At 38.9% G+C, this 16207-nt stretch overlaps 1 protein-coding gene across 3 annotated transcripts in view; it reads left to right on the top strand.

The window, feature by feature from the left end:
• ADAM22 (ADAM metallopeptidase domain 22) overlaps window positions 1-14548 on the top strand; it is a 134057-nt gene extending 119509 nt beyond the window's left edge. For all 3 annotated transcript variants that reach the window (XM_050324135.1, XM_050324125.1, XM_050324117.1), the window contains 2 exons: window positions 5742-5865; window positions 7161-14548. In XM_050324135.1, the coding sequence (XP_050180092.1) occupies window positions 5742-5865; window positions 7161-7181 (145 nt within the window). In that variant the 3' untranslated portion in view covers window positions 7182-14548. The remainder of the gene's footprint in view (window positions 1-5741; window positions 5866-7160) is intronic.
• Window positions 14549-16207: the final 1659 nt, after the last annotated feature.

Here is a 16207-nt window from a genome sequence, read left to right as displayed (position 1 = left end):
TTAGCTGTTACACTAAATGAGTCACGTTTCTAATTGTATCCGAGATAAACCAAGCATCTTTGGCATGTAGATGAGGATTAAGCTGACCTATGTGAGTTTTAAAGTCTGTATATCAGCAGAGATGAAACATAAATTAAAAATTTTACATCATAGAAGCTTACTAATCACACCCTGTAGCAGTTAGCTTTAGAAATGAGAAAGCAACTGAAGCAACTAGAATAAATTTAGAAACCTGTATGTCCTAATTTAGTGAGGAAATCATGGGGAAGTATTTTGTGGGCACATTATGGAAGGCAAAGGATCAGCTGTCCTGAGGACATGGGTTTATGAGAGGTTGAACTGAACTTTTTCTCCCTAAAACTCAGGTGCAATTTTGCTTAATCATAGCACTGACAGGAAAAGACGTCCTAAGAATGGTGGGTCAGAACATCCTGTGGCTGTGTTTTGAGCCTGAGCCTGTATAGTCATGTGCAAACAAACAAAACAAAAATCTTGCTTGATAAACCAGAACGTCAGGCTAAAGTCAGACTGTTCAGCTCCATATTTTAGGAGTCACAGCCCCATAATAAGACATTTACACCAGGTGATTGGCTGAGTAATATTTTTTTTAATTGTCTTTGATTTCTCTGTTCTTTCAAAGGAGTTCTCAAAGTAACATTGCTGGTTTGCTTGTTTTCCTATAGTTTTTGGAATAATATGTTATGACTGGTGCTGCTGTAGGACGAGTTGAAGTAGAATGAGAAAAGACAAAAACAATTCTTACAATTCCTAGAAATGTTGCAGATTTTCAGGAAATATAGATATTAGTCATTAGAAAGATTTTCTGCATCTGCTTAAAAAAACCTTTATAAATCAGAATTTTTCTTTATAATATCTGATGCCCTAGGGTTTTTTTCCTAGTCTACAAGTCTGATGGGTATTTCTATATAATTACTTTTTATTAATGATAGTAATAATAGTAGATGGTGTCTCTGATGCCAGAAAGCTCCCAGGTGTGGGATTCCTATCTGTAAGAAAATAAGATCTGTGAAGAAAAATCTCATTTTCCTGCTCAAAGACTAGTCTGGGCCTTAATTTTGCATGTGTGGTGGTGCATCCCCCATCCTCACACCAGGCCACACTATGATCTGAGAAATGCTCTTGCCAGGCTATAGGCTTGTAACCCCAGCAACAAACACAGGCAGGAAGCCTTTCCTCAATTTTGGCTTTGCTGCAAGGGATGTTATTTTATGAATGTGCTACTAGTGCTTATTCCTGTTACTGACAATTACAGTGGCCACTGCACAGGCTGGCCTTGTGAAATGTGGTTAAGGATTACTCAAAATTCTCATTGAATCTTGAAAGACTTGGGAGCCATGATGGTATGAGAAAACAAACTGCCAGAATCTCCAAATGTGGCATTTCTGCAGATAATTATAAACAAAAAAGAAGGCACCTTCTGAAGCACTGAGCTACTTAGATTTGGTTTAATGCAAATATTTACAGTAACTTATATTTTATTAGGGTTGCTTAAATATAAAATTAGTTTACAAGAAAGTGATTTGGTTTTTAGATATCGAGACTCGGAAGGGCACTGAGAAGCGGCATGGAAGGCAGGAGACAGCAGGCTGCTGTTTCCCTCCTATTTTAATGTGCTTTTGTGTCCTTGATTTTTTCTCAGCTCCTCCTCAGCTCCGTTGCCTTCCTCTGTGAGCATCCAGCTGAGGCCAGAGCTGTGACCAGCACCTATCTGCCCTTCTCTTGCTGAGGCAGCTCTAGACTCTGCTTAAAGAAAAAAAAAAACCCACAAAACTTTTCCCTATTACAACCAAAGCAAAATGGCTTTGTTGGCAGACAGTGAAAAAGTGCCTGCTGATGTCAGTTAGGATCCAGATTTCATTTCAAAAGTTAGGGAGAAGAGTTCATTAAAGCATGTGAATGTCTGCTTCTGGGGCATTGATGTGCAGTGCTCAAGGTGACGGCTCAAGCCATAGCTGTTGTTTCTTCTTCTGCCACCCCTGAGCCTTCTCTCCCTCTGCTCTGCTCTTTCTGAGGAACTCTGTGCACATCTGTGGCTTTTAAAAGGAACTTAATTTAAAACATTTAGTCACACCAGTGTTTCTAGAAGATCCTAACTTCCCAATGTAGGATAATTAAGGCTGATGTCCTACAAAGAGCTGAACCCATGACAGCAAAGGTCAGGTTAGGCTGATAGGATCTATATTTGGGCTTGAAATGCTTTCACCAGGTTGAATATTAATTGAATTTCACTAAAGTATTTCAGTCTGTGAAAGAGAATCAATTGCAGTTTATGAACATTTTGTATCTGTCAGGGCCACCTGCCTTGAGTTCAGCTATAACATCACTCAAAATTGCAAAATGTTTAGTTGTGTGATTAGGTGACACATTTCACACTGTTTCTTGTGGGCCAACATTCCCTGTTTAGGTGAAGAGAGGCAGAGTAGGCAGCCTACGGCTGCAGGATGTCTTTCTGCTGCCACAGTGTTTTGTTGTGAATCACAGAGTGGTCTCCCCACACTCTTAGTTTCAACTTCCAAGACAGAAAGACAGACACAAAGTGGCTACTGCATCTTGCTTTCTGTTCAGAAATTAGATTTGTTTTGTAGCACGTTGAGGTGCATGGCTTCATTTGGGGGTGGCAGTAAAACCTTTGAGTCTCTGTTGTGGTGTGTACTGATTTCTTGTATAAGTTTTAGCTGGAGGCAATATTTGGCATGAAAGCTAATGGATTTGATTGCAGGAGAACTAAAACCCTAGGGAAAGCTAAATGGATCCCACCCTTGACCAAAACTGCCAAGTTTTGCCTACCTTTAAACCCAGCATTACCTGCAAGTGTCCCTGAATGCTGTCTCTCCATCCTGTAAATGAGAAAGGTCATGACTGGCTCTTTCTCATTTAAAGTATATGTAAATCTGGGATACACAGCACATACACAATTGCAGGGCTTAACCTGAAAGGTGATCAAAACCACCTGAAACAACTGTGTTTATCACACTGTAAGATCTGTGAACATACTCTTGGGTCTTTTATGTTCACAGTAGAGGGCACTAAAGATGACAAAGTAACTGTAGCACATAACAATAGCAAAAATAAGTGGTGAGGCCCTGTGAAGGGAGGACAAAGTCACTTCTGTAAGTGTGCAACTGCATTCTGGGTGTATTCGGCTGTAGCTTTGTAGGTGCAGGTGAACAGCAAAGTGCACATCAGTTACACATGGCAAACCACAGCTGAGCAGGCAGTGCCAGGGGTGTTTGAGAAGAAGGATATGTAGGAAGGCACACTGGAGGTCTGGCCTTCACAATCTTTTGAAAAGACAGCGTTGTGTTTGGGTTATGGTGCAAAGCTGCCTGGCTAAAGGCTCAGTTAGAGATCCTGGTCAGAGGGCCTGTTTGTGCAAAGAAAAATGTTCAAGATGCCCCATCTTTGGGGGATTATTGCTCCTTCCAGGATCACCTGCTCAGACTGATGGACAGGTAGATTGTCCATGGCTTTTCCTCTCACTGTGGCCTTCTATTACTGTGTTTAAAACACAAAGAACCTGTGGCATGCAGAAGGTGATTTTGTGCCTGATTGTGGTCCAAGAGATGGAGATTCCTTCATTCTTTGTGCTACCTCCTGTCTGTGGTACCATTATAAAAAGCTTTCTGGTAGGGCTTGCCAAGTCACATCTCACAACACCAGTTCCTTGTTTCTAATCTCCAAGTGCATTGTTATAAATTTGAATATGAAAATTTTAAATTCTACTGCAGCTGTGAATAATTGGATTACTAATAAGACATAAAATCTGCCCTCCTTATCCCCCTCCCGCTTCCTCTTCTCCTTAATTTTTAAATTCTATATCCATCAATAGTTTATCAACGATTGTTATTAATCCAAATGTGAACAGAGGTGAGAGGACTTGTATGGGTAGTGAACAGCAGGGCACTGTTGAGAATGTTTCCCTGGATTTTTTTTTTTTTTTTAATTTAAATTAACCTGTTTTATTGCATGCACAGTTTGGTGCCCAGATCTGTGATGCTGGACATATGAAAACCTTGTTTTATGCTGCAGTAACTGTTTCAAGTTTTTTTTCCTGAAAAAAAAAATGAACATATGTCCACTTCATCTTAATGGGTGATCAAAGTGCATGTACTGAAGATGTATACACTTCCATGTTTGGGTAATTGTACCAACCCAAATCTTTTAAGTGCTGTTGAACTTAGAGGCTACCACAGGAGTCATTAGAGGATCATGAGCCAGATTGGAGAGCTCTCACCATTTAATTTCCATTGACACCTTGTTGCTCGTGGCTACCATCAGTCATTGTTTGTATGGGAGGCAAGAGAGTGTGCTGTTGTAGGGAGCTGCAGACACAACCAAATGATACACTAGTCCAGAATAAAAAATACAAGTATTTAAAAGTAAATAAATTTCACTTAGAGATACAAAACAATTCCAAACATGAAAGAGTCCCTGCCTTGTCTGTAGTCCTCTCTAGATGAAAGGACCTGATCCTTTACATCCCAGAGCCAGGCATATGGGGCTGTCTGCCAGGGGTTGCTCCTCTAGTTCCTTGGAATCAGTGATGTTGGCAACAGTGCTCATCACTGGGTTCTAGAGCTGCACAGCACACTACAACCCCTTTCTACATTAGAGGGGCTTGGAAGACCTGTCTATAGGGACTGAGGGAAACCTGCCATCATCAGGGATGCATTAAACTCAGGAGATAGTAGGTAGTGGTGTTCAGGGAGGGTCTGGATGATGTGCCTGCACTAGCGTGTGGCCTCCCTTGATCTGCATAAGAGAACAAGGAGGCCAAGGTAGCTCAATTTTTTGACTTTGAGGATTTTTTTTCTCTTTTATTCTGCCTAGATTTAGAGCCTCTCATTTAGATAGGACCCTCATAAGTGGGAAAAGTGCAGAATCTCAAAACAGAAGCATAAGAGTTTTTCTTGGGTATAAAATTTCAGTCAATAATGTGCTGCTGCCTTATTGACATGAAAAGAATGCCTTTCATGTGATACAAACATTTACTTGCTCCTGCTTACTCTACTCACCTTGTACAGAAATGCTGATTGCCATTGACTAATCAGTCCATTTTTGTATATTCTCATCAGACTCTTTCTTTGGCTGGAACAATATGCACTGTATGATGCTTGCATGTATAATAATTTGTTATTAGCACTTTGTATATGCCTTTGTTACTTCACAACTAACAGTTTGGCCTCTAAATGCATGCATTTGTGTAATTTAATGTGTTATAAAAATAATAGATTTGCTATGTTTGTATCAATATAGGAGATGTGTAATACATCTATAAAGATGCTGATAATTACCATTTAGTCACTGGCAGAAGATGTTCAGATTTTATTTATACAATTACTGTTTCTATTTAGCCCGTATAATGCCATGTTTATATTTTAGTTCTGTATTTATTCAATTGCAGATTTGTTTTATTAATTTTATAATGAATAATTACAGTACTGTATAAAACAGTTTAAGAAATCCTTTTTGTTATGCAATACAATTCTAATAAGAGTTAGCAGATTTTATTTTTTCTTCCAGTGCTCCTGAAATCTATAAATACCTTTATTCATATAATAAAATTAGTAGACTTCTAATCAAGCAGTTTTATCCCTCTGACTGAGACAATAATAAGCTGAATACTTGGTTCTGAACCAAGCTTCAGAGTAATGGCAGTTGCTGTTGCAGTGCTCAAGTGCAAAAGCATCACATTTATTTTGTGTGTTTCAACATCTCAGGACACTGTCTCCTGCAAAGTCTCCATCTTCATCCACTGGATCTATTGCTTCCAGCAGAAAATACCCTTATCCGATGCCACCACTTCCTGATGAAGAGAAAAAAGCCAACAGGCAAAGTGCCAGGGTATGTATCCCTCTTCTCTCTCCATTTCATCAGTGACTTGATTTACTGGTAGTTTTTTAAAGGAAAGTGAGCAGATCAACACCTGTGACTAGCAGTGAGAGCAGAAGTGGCATTTCATTTGCCCTTGAAGTTCTGAAGCCACTGAAGGCTGAGCCTCTGGCAGTCATTAGGACAGCCTCGGTGGCTGTGTTTACAGAGAGCTGTTCAGGTTGCTCTTAAACCTGCCCTGAAGCCCAAATTTCACTACTTTAATTATTTCAAGCTGAGAGAATGTCTGGGGCAGCCTTTGGGGTGTGGAGGACAGGCAGCCCTGGAGCAAGTGGTCTGTCTGGCTTTTCCTTCCTTTCCCCTTCTCCCAGCAACTCTCATTCTGGCTCGGGGGATAGCTGCTTTCCAGCTTTATAGAAAAGTAACAAAGTTCCTGTTAATGTAGCACGTGGAGGGCTTGCACCAAGCCCTTGCAGACCTGCAGGGACTTCGCTGGTACGTGACCTGAGCCCACCCTGAACTCCCAGGTTGAGCAGGAACCGCTGGAATGTGTGGTGGGTGAATCTCTCCATGTAGAGACATTTCCAGCTGCTCCAAAAGGCAGTGCTAGACCTTGCTTCCTTTGTGTTCAAATTCAGACATAGCAGGTATTTGAATAAGCAAAAAAGCCCTGAAATTTGCTTTAGAAGTTTTACTTGTAATATCTTTGGTTCACGTTGCTGATGCTTATAACTGTTCTCTGTCTTCTTTGTCAAGAAAAAAAGGAGTGGAGTGCTGCTGAGGGAATCTAAAAACTGCTGCCCCCAGTGCTGCTCAGGAGAGAAAGTATGTGAGGTGCAGGTCAGGGTCTCTCAGCACAGCTTGGAGGCTGGGCTTTATGATGTATCTCAGCCCTGGAGCTGCTTTGGCAGCATCTCAAACCCCCAGCAGGACGTCAAGCTGTTCTGAGCAGAGTTAGGCAGAAAAGAATGGGAAATTATGTCTACACTAATATTAGTTAGTGTAACTGTAAGGTAAAAGGTGTCTAGTACAAAGCTGCACTGACATTTTCCCTTCAAACACTTTGCACTCCCAGCCATGGACATTTACTATGCCAACTGCAAGACATGCTGAAATGCTTGAGACTGTCCACTGACTTTGTGGTCTGAACAGATACCCGCCAGAGGCTGGGAGGAGACCAAGAGCATAGCCTTGGTAACCCAAGAGATTTAAATGCAGTTCCCCAAACAAGCTCCTTGCACTGTTTGGGTAACAACCTGTTTTATCTTGGTGTTCAATGTGTTTGTGTTCCTTTTCCCCCTCTCCAGCTATGGGAGACGTCCATCTAGCTGCACTGTCTTCCTGGGGTCACATCAGAACTGTTTACTTTGGATTTTATAGAAACTCAGGATCACTGAGTCATTGCACATTCATCTGCTCTTCAGACAATTTGAAAGATCAACAGAGATGCTCGTGATCGCAGTGAGAACTTCCTCTCATCTGGAAGGGAAAAAACAATCTTTTTTTTTTTCCTTTCTTTTTCGTTAACTAGTATTTTACGGATTTGATGAACAACCAAAATCATAACAATTAATAGAGGATAATTAGCCCGGATGTGACAAGGCTATGCTGCATGATGACAGATACACTTACCTAGAATTCCAACTGCAGTTCATTTGCCAGTCCTGCATAAGAGAGGTTTTTCTCTGGTTTGTTGCAGTCCCAAGTCAGACCAAAATGGAACTGGGAATGTGCCTCCCGGAGAGCCCAGACGATGTAAACTTGTAAGCTATATGCATGAACCTTGTGTTCTTTACTTTCCACATGTAAGGGATAAACAACATACTGTAGTAGAGATCAGCATGCAGGAGTAAGAAATATAGGATTTTTTTTGTGACAGGATTTCAAACTTTGAAAGGCAACTATTTGACACAAATGTCAAACAAACAAGGATCATATCTTTTTTTTTACCTTACATGTTTATAATCTCAGTATACAGATTGTATATATGTAAACATTTGATAATGTCAAAAATAGCTGTTATACATAAGTGTATTTTGCCAAATGCCTAAAGAAACAGTCATGACTAACATCATCACACTTCAGATTTTCTAATATTATGAGCAGACATCTTTGGAAATACTGAAAGTACAGTACTGTAAATCTGTGTCTCTCAGAAACTGGTGTTTGACCAAAATCTGTACTATTTTTAAGCATCTTATACTGTCTTGACAATCTCAATTGTACAGTAGACTGCAGAAACCAGTACAGCAGCACTTTGTCTTAAATCATCATAGGAGGAACCAGCCAAAATCCATTGTTCATTGAGATGACCACTGTATCCTCTCACAGGTGTAATCAAGAATGATTCAACAGACAACATAGTCTTTTAAGTCATGTGCAACCCAAACTTACTGGACATTTGGGAATACTTCTAAGTAGTCAGTTCAGGATGTGGTGATGTGAAGTCTGTCTGGTGAGAGTTGCTGTGTATTTTTGATAGAGCATTTCAGACACTGTATTAGATGACAAGGCATAGCTTATGAGAAGCATAAGGATTTCACTGCACTAGATAATAACAGTGCTGGGCAAGTGGCCAGTTTCATTGCTGTCTTTTAATTTTTTTTCATTACTAGAATCACCTTTACCATGCGCTTGAATACTATGCTTGCTGCCCTTGAAGACCCCTTGAAATTTTTTTGGGGCATTAAACTGAGTACAAGTGAGTTTAGCCTAAAAAGAATGGGGGGGGGGTGCGGGGGGAAACAAATGCTTTAGCATGGAGATGTTTATCTCCTGTGTCAGTGGATGGTTATATTTCTAACACCTGAGACTTCTAAAGGTTGTTGTAAAACAAATATCTTCCGTTTGGGAATTTTCAGTTAGTAAAGGAACTGGAAACTGGACCACATTAAATCAATGTATAATTCCCTGGCTTTCCAAAATTGACCAGTTCTTAGCTTTGGGTAGTACCATTGCAGAATAAAACACCTGACTCTGTGGTGCAGTTGAATACCTTGCCCAACAGCTGTATGATCAATTAGATATTATTGTAATGGGAACATCTATGGTGTTTCTGAATCTTCTACCTCCTTCATGTATTTCCTTTAATAAGTGAACCCAACACTTGCAGCCTTTTAATATATTTTTTTAACTTTTATGTCTCTCAATAAAGTTAGATATATGTAAGATTAAAGTAAGAAATGTTTAAAGATGTCAGCAACTGTAAAGTATGTAAGATTTTTAGAAGCACTCTATTTTATGATTAGGCTGTATGTTGGATTAGGACAAAATATTGGCTTTCGTGTTCAAATGATTTTCCTTCACAGCTGACAGGTTCTGGTAAGTATTTTGGAAAAAGACAAATGTGAGTGCAAGTGGATGCAGACAGACCATCTGGAAGGAGCCAGTCACTTGCAATTGCTTTAGGAAAAGGTTCTGCACTTTTATGAAAGGTAAATATCCATCAGCACTGAAGAATATTTTTGCAAAGATTTACTTTGAATGTGGATAATTGGATTAAAGATAGTTGGTAGCATGTAGCTCATGAAATTAGGGTCTCAGCCATAGTAACTTGAAATCAGTATGTCTTTTATTGATTTCACTGGACTTTAAGCGGGACCCTCAAGAAGTTCACCCACATTAGGACATTATGCTAACCCAATAGCCGCTGCATTACTCTGTTCTCTGGAAGCTAGTTTTCCCTCACATATTCATATCTTGTCTTCAATAACTGGACTGTTTTCATCATGTGCCTTTTATTGTATTTGTTTGGATACAAACTGGTGTGTTAATTTGAATAATTCTGTTAGATTTCTGTGCTTATCTTAGGTTTACCACTGTTTACTCTTCCCTTTCCATTTTGCCTTACCAAGGAGCAGGAAGATTTGGCAGATAGAACTGGAAATAACGTACTGGCTCTTTGTGCAATGTTCATAGCTTCTTGTTTTGCAAACAAATGGCTCTCCTGACTGTATTTTCAGTGTAATATGTACTTCCAGCTTCTCTTTTGTTTTGGTATAATTTGTTTGTAGCATATGATGATACAGTTATGTGTGTAGTGTACCTTTAACAGTCACCTTCAAATTTGGAAATATGTAGTGACTGGAAGTCTAGTTATGAGTACTAAGTTTAAGTTAAATAAATATTGACTTTCCCTTTGGTCTAGAGTGACAATACCACAGGACTTGTTTTTTTGCAAAATTCTCCTGCAGAGAATTTTGCATCAAGTTGGTAACTTGGGAGACCTTGTCGTTGCACAAAACGTGAACTGGCAGGGCTGTGTGAGCCTCCCAAGCCAGTGGAGGTTGGGACAGAAGTTGTTTGCTTACAATCTGTCATTTCCTACTTCTGAAATGTAGTGTGTTGGAAAGCTGCCAGATTAATAACCTTGAAGATTGCAAATATTTTTATCTACTATAGTTAGTTACACTGGCAATAGCAATATAAACTTGCTACATAATACCTCATCCAGAGTGAAGTAGAGTACTTGTCACTAAGATAGCTCAGTCATTTTGACTCATTGAGACTCATGCTTTTATTGTTTTATTTTAATTTTAATAAATGGACAAGTTATTGCCAGCTACACTGCAGATGCTTGTCAAAGTGGGGATGTTATCAGTTCTTCTCAAATAGAAATAATTGTTCATATGAGCATAGGACCTGCAGGAGGGGTTATAGCTGGCTTTATGTATTTCAGTGTGGGAGAAGAATCTTGTGTAATTTATAATAAAATTAGTATGACTAATTGATGGAGACTGGAAAGTGGAGATCATATCCGAATAATAATGCTGCACAATGATGCCACAGTCTAACAAGTAAAAATTTTCCTGCTAATTTCTGTATCTGTTGATTAAAAATCGTCAGTAATCTCAGGCAATATATCAGAAATGGTTGTGACTGATAATTTACATATAGTTTTGTTATATTTAAGTAAGTAGATTCAAGGAGATTGTTAATTTTGTAAGCCTATCTTTGCTTAACTCGTGAACTTAAGTCACTATTTGCCAGTTAACTGATTTGAAGTGTGACTTGACTTTGAAGATGGCTTCCTCCCAATGATTTAAGAGTTCCTGATTTATGAGATGTTGAATCTGCTAAACTGATGCGCTCATGAAATAATTTTGATTGTGCTAATGAACAAGTGGACCTTTGAGCTGTATCTTGAATTAAAATCAGAAAGAAATTGTGTCAATAGCTAGTGTACTGAAATCCTCTTACTCGAATCCATATTGTTGATTTGGACTGATTGGTCTTGTTAACACTTATATGACAACTCTTTTCAAAATCAGAGCAAAGAATGGGTACATACACTACTATAGACATGTATATACTAGAAATTCTGACCAAATTTGCAGTAATTTTATTAATGAATTGGTTAATGAATAGGATATGATGTAATGTGAAAGAAGGATGAGACTCCATAATCCTAAAGGATAACAAGTTAGCCCTTAGGACTTGCTCTGTCATTGAATCCCATACATAGCTGTTGTAAGCAAAGTAATTGCAGTCCAGTGTAAAACTCATCAAGCTCCTGTTCTCTTCCGTCCCCTTTCCTACTGAAAAGCATTTTCATTATTGATTTATCCACTAATTTCCTCTTGTATGAGTTGGCTGAGATCAGAAAGCTGCTAAGTTGGTCACCTTATTAGGAAGAAATGCTTTACTGTGAGGGTGGTGGGACACTGGAACAGGTTGCCCAGAGAAGCTGTGGATGCCCCATTCCTTGAATTGTTCAATGTTAGGTTGAATGGGGCTCTGAGCAACCTGGTCTAGTGGAAGGTGTCCCTGCCTCTGCCCTGGCCGGAGGGTTTGGAACTAGATGATCTTTAAGGTCCCTTTCAGCCCAAATCATTCTATGATTCTGTGATTCTTTTGCTCTTGCTACAGTGTAGGTGATGGCACCTCACGTCTCATGTGCAATTTGCACTGGTGTGCTCGTTTTGCCTGGGGTAGAGTTAATTTTCTTCACAGTTGCTGGTATGGGGCTCTGGTTTGAATTTGTGCTGAAAACTGTTGATAACATGGGGAATTTGTTAGTTATTGCTGAACAGTGCTTGCACAGAGCCAAGGCCTTTTTTGCTCCTCACACTGCCCCAACAGCAAATGGGCTGCGGGTGCACAAGGAGATGGTAGGGGACACAGCTGGGACAGTGACCCCACCTGATCCAAGGAATATTCTGTACCAGATGGCATCATGCTCAGCAATAAACTAAGGGGAAGGTCGGCAGTGAGGAACCACAGCTCAGGGACTGGCTGGGCATTGGTTTGTTGGTGGTGAGCAATTCTTTTAATTTGCATCACTTGTCTTTCTTGGGTTTTATTTCTCTCTCAGTTAATTCCCTTTTCATTAATTTTTTTTTACTACTACTACTACTACTACTACTACTACTACTACTACTACTACTACTACTACTATTTAATTTCAATTATTAAACTGTTCTTATGACACCCCACTTTTACCTTTCCAGTTCCCTTCCCCCATCCCACTGGGGGCAGGAGGTGAGTAAGTGGCTGTGTGGGGCTTAGTTACTGGCTGGGGTTAAACCATGACAACAAATGTTAAAACCACTTGGTGGCTCAGCCATCCTATGTCTTTCTCACCTTCTAGCATTGTTGAAGTCTAAGCCCCTTTAATCACCAAGTCTGTGAACCGAAAAGTTGAGCTGTTCCTGTTTCTCTTGCTCCAAGTCTGAAGATCATTAATTTCTTTCTCTAGTTGTTTGCCTCATTTTTAAAGAACTTGAGCATTTTGGTCTCTGCTGAAGATTTTTATTCCCCAGAATGGATTATCCACCAGACTACTGAGCTCATGACCTACTCTTTGCATGGCTTCCAAATCATATGACATTTATTTGCAATATGAGATTTGACTTTAATCACATTTACTGAAGACAAATTTATATAATCTGCACACATATGTGCAGATTGTCATCCCATGACTACATGGTGGGGTAAGGTTCCTGTGTGTGCCTAACTATTATCCTAATAGAGCAGGAAAAAAGGAAACAGTGAAACTGATAGCTGCAATACAGATGGGTCTTTCTTAAGTGTGATTTGAACAGAACAGGAAAGGAGTTAATAGTTTCTATCATCTACACTAAGAAACTCCTTTGACGTGAGTGTTTTCTGAGTCAGCTTATGAAAACCATTTCTGGTGCCTCAAGTATGGATGCTGATGTAAACTAAAGCTTTGGAAACAGCAGCTTGTGCATTCAGCATGTGGTATCTTGTCATTCCACAACCATTTTCTGCAACTATTTAGAGAAGGCACTGCAACAGTCAACATTAATATGTTATCTCAGCCAAGTAACCTAAACAATCAGTAAAAGTAAGTTCAGAACACAGAAATGTAATTTGCTCATCCTTGAGACTCTGTACCTGGCTTCAAAATTGGCTCACCTAACCAGGTCTGGCAGTTTTAGTTCTCTAAAATCTAATCTATACCAGTATCAAAATCACTTCAGCTAAGCCAGCTTTAAACTGTTTAAAAAGTTGTGCTACTAAAGACAAGCTGCAATTGCAGTGTAACTCAAAATGAGATGAGGAAAATTTGGGAAAATAAGCACAAAGCAGTTAAAAAGAAACCTTCTCTAAGGGAGAAGTATGCTATCTTTAATTGCTAAAGTATAAAATGTCAAAGGAAGAAACTTCTTTTTATGTTTATGTATTCCTCTGAGTAAAAAAAAAAAGTTTTTGTTAAAAAAAAAATCAACATGAGGCCTTAAGACCTAATATATTCTAACTTTAGCATGGAGAGTCTATTTTTACAACCATGTTAGAAATTCTGTATATAGGCCTGATGACCTTGTAAGTATAGTGCTGCAAGCAGATAACCATGCAATATTGTAAGGCTCTGTATAACAGTAAATGCTGATTTATTTTGATCAGTGGTACAAGAACTCCTGCTCATTGCCTGTGTAGACTGCATATTTTATGCTTGGAAATACAGTCCAGAACATATTCAAACTGTGAATATATAACCTGATTTTTCTTTTCTTAAGGGTAAAAATATATTACAATAGGTAATGTTTTATATAGAATACAGTACTTATTTTTATCATTGCATAAATGCAAAATATTTTTTTCAGAATAGCAAAGTGTTACAGAATTTTTAATCTGCTGGAGAAAACACTATTTATGGTATGACTGGTCCTTTCAGCAAAGCTTTTGGGGTGGTATACACCAACTGGATCTGCCATCTTCATTTTGTGCTAATGCTTAACTTGGGCATTGCTGTAAAAAAAAAAAAAGCTATTTTTTCACTCATACTAGCCCTTATTGAGAGAGGAAAGGAGAATTGTGTTTCACTACTGTGGCTGGGCTAGTATTGGCAAAAACAACAATCTGCGCCATGTCGTTGTCTTTGCTAGTTAAAATCCTGTAAAGTCATATCTGAGGTAATAGAAGCATAAGATTTTGACAAACACCAAATCAAAGCATTGCAATTTACAACTTTCTAGCTTTGAGTGTGATATTTTTGTCATAAACATTACAGGCATTGGGCTGTTGAATGAATCTGGCTTTCATGTATCTAAACAAAATGTTTCATTTTATAAAATCAGATCATTGTAATTTGGGGTTCTAAATTCCTGCTCACTTTTAATAATAACAGTGTCACACTATCCACTTCTATGAGAGTATTTAATACAAATGCCTGTGGTTTTCAATGTTACTAACATATTGTAACATCAGTAAAGTGATTTTCAATGACAAAGACTGTTGTGTGTATTTTGTTCTTCTAAGCCCTTGTATTTAGCACTTTTTGATTTATAGGTCTCTATAAAAAAAAGATGATGCTTGCATGGGAAAAGACTAATAGTATAATACAGATGTTATTTTTTTAAATTCCAGGGTTGAAAATGATCCTGTGACCTTCTCAAATCTTTATCTTAGGGGGCTTACTTTTCTCAAAGCAAATCTAAAGTTACTATTACTTAGTTTGCATGTTGAAAGTCAACCTAGAAAAAATATCCATTTGAAACTATGCCCAATGGTTTGCATAGAGGTAAAGAGCAATCACCCCTCTTGGTATCAAGCATCCTTCCCAGTGTGCCTTGTCGGAAAGAGAAACCCTTATCTGAGTTTGAGATAACAGTTTCTCTGAAGCAGATAACTTGTATATTCAACCTTGTATATTCAGTTTTCTCCTGGTTTTGGAACAATTTGTTTTCCAGTTTTCTCTGGTTTGTGTTTACAAAGATCACTGAAGAAAAACCCTATTGATTCACACTGTTTTCTTGCAGCGTTTCACTGCCCAGTAGCTGGCTGGTGCTAAAATAAACTGAGAAAGACTTGAGTCTTGGGCCCTTGGGCCTTGAGTGCTTTGGCCCATTTGGGTCAGCTCTCCCCACCCCATTCCCTCCCACCCTCAGCCTGCTCACTGTGGCTGCAGAGTGAGAAACTGAGAAGATCCTGAAGCTGTGCCAGCACTGCCCAGCAACAGCTGAACCACTGCTGTTCTACTGATGCTGAGTAGTCACAAATATAAAACACAGAGCCTATGGGCTGCCATAAAGAAAATTAACTGTATTTCAGCAAAACCACTACAAGACCAGAAACACAGCTAAGCAGAGGTAGAGAAAAGTTGCGTGGGTAATTAGTGTTTTGGTAATGATGCCTCATCGTTTTTAGGGTAAAATGAACAGTGTAAGGATGAACACCATATTTATGCAAAATAAATTCAAAATAAATTCCTAGAGGAAAAATAGCCTTTGGTTTATACTCTTACTAACCTTGTCAGCTGTCAGCATTTTGGACTGCAGCAAAACTGATGTTTGGCTACTTGACTTGGACGAACCTTTATGGATTTTGGTCATTACATCAGAAATGCTTTCTGTAGCATTGTGTCTGTTTCCCAACTTTATATGCAATGGGACAATGTGCAGTTATCAGAATGTGAAAGTATAATGCTGTCTATGCAGAAAGAGAACTAGCTCCTGAAATAAAACTAGAAGCAATATCCAAGGGATTCTAAATTTAAGTAGTAAGTACAAGTTGCTTCTTTAGGCGAGACCAGCCCACTTTGAATTTATAGCCCAGACACTGGAGACCTGAATTTTATAGTATTCTTAGCAAGGTAGGGTATAAAAAATATCTTCAAGCAAGATTTCTGCTCTGAGGATTACTTTTGTTGTATGTCTTTCTGTATCTGCTTTCATGGGCATGCTACTGCTGTGATCTGAAAGACAAATCTGGCAAGGATTTTTTTGAAGTGGGTTTAGGCCCTTGTACATTAGATGACATACTGAGGCAAACCCTACTTGTTAGGGTTTAAAGGGGAGGAGATACATTCATTTACACGTAACTGAAGTCTGTCAGCTTAGAAGTTAATTGTTAAAAGGGAAAGTCGATGTACAAACTGACACGGAACAAC

Source organism: Myiozetetes cayanensis, unplaced genomic scaffold, assembly GCF_022539395.1.
Source record: "Myiozetetes cayanensis isolate MyiCay16 unplaced genomic scaffold, myiCay2020 scf1, whole genome shotgun sequence".
NCBI classification, from domain to species: domain Eukaryota; kingdom Metazoa; phylum Chordata; class Aves; order Passeriformes; family Tyrannidae; genus Myiozetetes; species Myiozetetes cayanensis.
Note: the sequence above shows the minus strand (reverse complement) of the source record. Positions and strands in the feature narration are given on the sequence as shown.